This window comes from Chenopodium album, chromosome 7, assembly GCF_948465745.1.
Source record: "Chenopodium album chromosome 7, dcCheAlbu1.1, whole genome shotgun sequence".
NCBI lineage: Eukaryota > Viridiplantae > Streptophyta > Magnoliopsida > Caryophyllales > Amaranthaceae > Chenopodium > Chenopodium album.
This window is the reverse complement of record NC_137840.1, coordinates 76728352-76732385: the sequence shown is the minus strand read 5'-3', so window position 1 is coordinate 76732385 and position 4034 is coordinate 76728352. Positions and strand designations below refer to the sequence as shown.

The window sequence follows — 4034 nt, the reverse complement described above, 5'->3', positions numbered from 1 at the left end:
ACCTAGGATATCAAATTTTTTGTCCATATATCATAATTATATCATATAATTAAATATATTGTGAATACATTTGCAACATATGGAACTAAGTAAATAGTAAAGTGGTTAGCTAGTAACTGTAGTACATTTTGGACTTTATATTATATAATGCCCTAGCTACCTTTTCACATATAAATAATAGACCTTTCTATGCCCCAGTTCGGGTACCACAAAGGTTGACATTAATCATTCTATCAACCCTTCAACCTCCTTTCCTATTTTTTTGTCTCCCTTTATTTTCTCTCTTCTTCTCTCTATAATCATCCCATAAACATTAATTAGTGCTGCAATCTTAATCATCAAAACAAATCTTAATCTTCAATTTTTATTAGTTTCTTATGATAGAATCCTTTGTTTTTTTTTTTTTAGAAAATAATAAAAATTCTTTTATGTACTTTTTTTTTTAGCTGGGCCACTATTCTAGCAATAATAAGTATTCTTGCTAGGTAATGCGAACGAAAATGAACATATCTGTAAATGGAGAATCAAGGGTACCTCCGGGTTTTCGATTTCATCCGACTGAAGAAGAACTCTTGCAATATTATCTAAGGAAGAAGGTTGCTAGTGAGAAGATTGACTTGGATGTCATTCTTGAAGTTGATCTCAACAAGCTTGAACCTTGGGATATTCAAGGTATGTAATTAAATTTCGCCTTCATTCTCTAATAATTAAGCACGTATGAATTTTTGTACGCATGCGCATATGTTATTTAATTAAATTAGTACGAATATTGTTGGTCCGCTGATATAAGCCTTTGTTGTATAGTCCATATCGGAAAAAGATGTGAAATAATTATGTTCTTTGTTTCTTTTAGAAAAATGCAAGATAGGAACTACACCACAGAATGATTGGTACTTCTTTAGTCACAAAGACAAGAAGTACCCTACAGGGACAAGGACTAACCGGGCCACAGCGGCGGGGTTTTGGAAGGCTACTGGCCGTGATAAGGTGATATACAGCAACTCTAGAAGGATTGGGATGAGGAAGACGCTTGTTTTCTACAAAGGAAGAGCTCCTCATGGTCAGAAATCTGATTGGATTATGCATGAATATAGACTTGATGAAAGCACCAACAATAACAATGACACCCATGTAAGATTATATATACTTGTATTACTCTTTTTAGTATAATTTCTGTTTTTGTTTACATAAGCCTATTTCATAGTTTATGCTCAATATAGAATTTGAGTGCAATATCTTATCCTCTATACATTTTTTTTTACATAAATCACAATTTTTTTAAAAAAAAAATTTAACAAAGGAAAGTGTTTATTTAGGTAGCTATATATTGAGCTAGCTATGTAGTCATCTATGAAGTATAGGTTTTATTTTTCTAAGTCAAAACGGAATAAAGTATCCAAAGGCGCTGTTTATTGATGTTTATGTGACTATAATAGTATGGTTAGAGAATGAACCACAACCTAATTTCTCTTATAATCATTGATTATTTACTTATTCTCCTTCTTCTTCTGTACTTTTTTTGAATATTTATTTATTTCTATTCAATTGATTTGGATCATTTCGAGTTATTATATTTTTTATTTAAATAATCTTTTATTTAATGATCTTATAAAAAAAAAATTATTATATTTCTACGCACTATGTATTTAGTTTTATTCCTCTTTATAGCTACGTTCTTTTTATGAATGAAAAGATTAAAAAGTGTGTGTCTAGCTATTTGTGAATTGGACAAGTTTTGATAAAAGATCCAAATTAAATGGGAGCAACAAATAGATATTTCTTGTCACCACCTTTTTTGTAAAGAAATATTTACAACATAATAATTTTTGAATTGAAAATTTGAATGTGCTATTATATTAATGACTTGTATGTGAATATTCTATTTTTTTAAGCAATAAATATAATAATTAATGATTAATAATACATATTTTTTTGTTTTTGTTTTTGGTATGAAGGTTACAAGTCTGAGAAGTGGAGATTTTATACAAGAAGAAGGGTGGGTGGTTTGTAGAGTGTTCAAGAAGAAAAACCACCTGAAAGACCTAGACAGTCCAATCAAGACATCATCATCTTCCATGGCATTAGAATCACACTCATCAATAAGCATGCTTGATTCACCAAGTGATCATGATCAACACGATCGCGATGATCAAGGGGCCTTAGAGCAAATATTTCAATACATGGGGGGCAAATCTCAAAAGATGAACAATAATAATATTACAAAATCATCCTCATCCCAAAATCAACTTGAAAGGTTCATGAAACTCCCAAGCCTTGAGAGCCCAAACAATAATAGCACCACCACCACAACAACCCTATACTACCAAACCCTACCCGAAAACGACCTCGTTTCGATGACCAAACCGGAGACCGATCCCATCTACACCGGACTAAGTGACTGGGCCACCCTAGACAAACTTGTTGCAACACACTTGAATGGTCAAACCATATACTCACCCTTGTCAAATGATCATGAACATGAGCTGGATCAATTACCACCGTTGAGATCATCATCATCAACATCATCATCAGGAGATCACCATAATAAGATATACCATGCAACACTGGAAAACTATGGCGGCAGCAACGAGATAGATCATCTATGGAATTTCGCAACAACAAGAACAACAACAACATCATCATCATCTTTGGGGTTTGACCCATTATGCCACGTGTCGGACAGTGGTATATAACAGAAAAAAAACATGCTTGGAGCTGTCCTAGGAATGATTAACTAGTATTATTAAATATCATGGCGTTAGTTGTTAAAGTCAGAAAGGGTTATCATAAGGGTAATTATTATGTGGTTTAATTTTACAGTAATTTTGCATATATACCAATAATAAAGTGCAGTGACGTACGGCTTGCATAACATTTCTAGTGAGATTATTAAAATGGATGGTCATCGATCATATATGATTCTTGTTTATAGTGTTTCATTTCATATTATTATATATACCTGTGAAAATATATATATAAATCAATTTATCTTTTTGGGTTTCTAATTATGTTGTCTTCCATTATTATTCTAATTATATTGATGTTCCTATCTTAATTGGCTAAGCTAGCATGCATGAAACTTTTTTTTGTTTCTATAAACTTTTATACATCCATACATGTAATTCTGACGTGGCGATTATCATTGACTATGTATAGAGGACATATCTTATCATTATGACTTTGATATCGAACCGGTAATTTTATTTAGATATGTTCAGATAAATTTGTTAAGTAGGATCAGATTGATAAGTCCAACTGACAATCAAATGAATTGAATAAGACGCTACTTTGAATAGCTAGAAATTTAGTGAAAATGCAAAATAAAACTTATATGGGAAGGAGAGAGAGAGAGGACGGGGGATATATAAAGCTATACGCAATTTCCTAAAGAGGACAGTAATTAGTGAAAAGAAAGCTTTATATGTTTTTGAAGAGCAAACTCATAACGTTCAAAAGCTAAGCTAGTCAAAATCACTGTGAAAGTGCAATGAAAAAAAGAGTACGTACTATCATCATAAAAACCTTCAAGTAGCTAACCTAGCTAGCTTGCAAGTGAGGTGTAAATAATATTCTTGTTTGCGTCTATTTAATTAAAAATGTTGTTTGATTAAAGCATGCCCTTATTAAAAGTAATTACCGTTAAAATTCTATATTATACTCTTATAGTATGGCCTTTTACTAGGTTGCTCAAAACGGGATTATATATATAAATTAATTATAGGATTAAAGTAGCTAGGTCTTGTCTAACATAGTCTATCTATTATTGTAAGCTAAATTCCATATGACCGTATGTAATTTTGGATATTTTTATAATAAGTTGCAATTCTAAAATTCCGAATTTAATAATTGTTTGAAGATGATATTTCGTTTAATTATTTTGTGGGTGGATAAGGCAATATGACATTTCAAGTACTCGTAAGTTGTGACTTGTGAAACTTTACTACTCCATTTAAAGAATTACCATAACATCTGATTATCACATTATTAGTATTAAAAATTACAATCAAGAATCAACACCACTCAATCACGCACTC

General features: G+C 31.4%; 1 protein-coding gene across 1 annotated transcript; it reads left to right on the top strand.

Annotated features, from left to right (window-relative positions):
* Positions 1-216: 216 nt before the first annotated feature.
* LOC145638649 (NAC domain-containing protein 43-like) lies at positions 217-2958 on the top strand. The gene is made up of 3 exons (XM_081689638.1): positions 217-672; positions 854-1131; positions 1956-2958. The coding sequence occupies exons 1-3, from the start codon at positions 489-491 to the stop codon at positions 2691-2693; spliced, it is 1200 nt and encodes a 399-aa protein (XP_081545764.1). The 5' UTR covers positions 217-488; the 3' UTR covers positions 2694-2958.
* The last annotated feature ends 1076 nt before the right edge of the window (positions 2959-4034 follow it).

What these genes read in the sequence shown, in the direction of transcription:
- LOC145638649 (XM_081689638.1), top strand. Translation starts at nt 489, where the DNA reads ATGCGAACGAAAATGAACATATCTGTAAATGGAGAATCAAGGGTACCT. An exon ending in TGAACCTTGGGATATTCAAG is followed by an intron (nt 673 to 853) that starts GTATGTAATTAA and finishes TGTTTCTTTTAG; the next exon opens with AAAAATGCAAGATAGGAACT. An exon ending in ACAATAACAATGACACCCAT is followed by an intron (nt 1,132 to 1,955) that starts GTAAGATTATAT and finishes TTTGGTATGAAG; the next exon opens with GTTACAAGTCTGAGAAGTGG.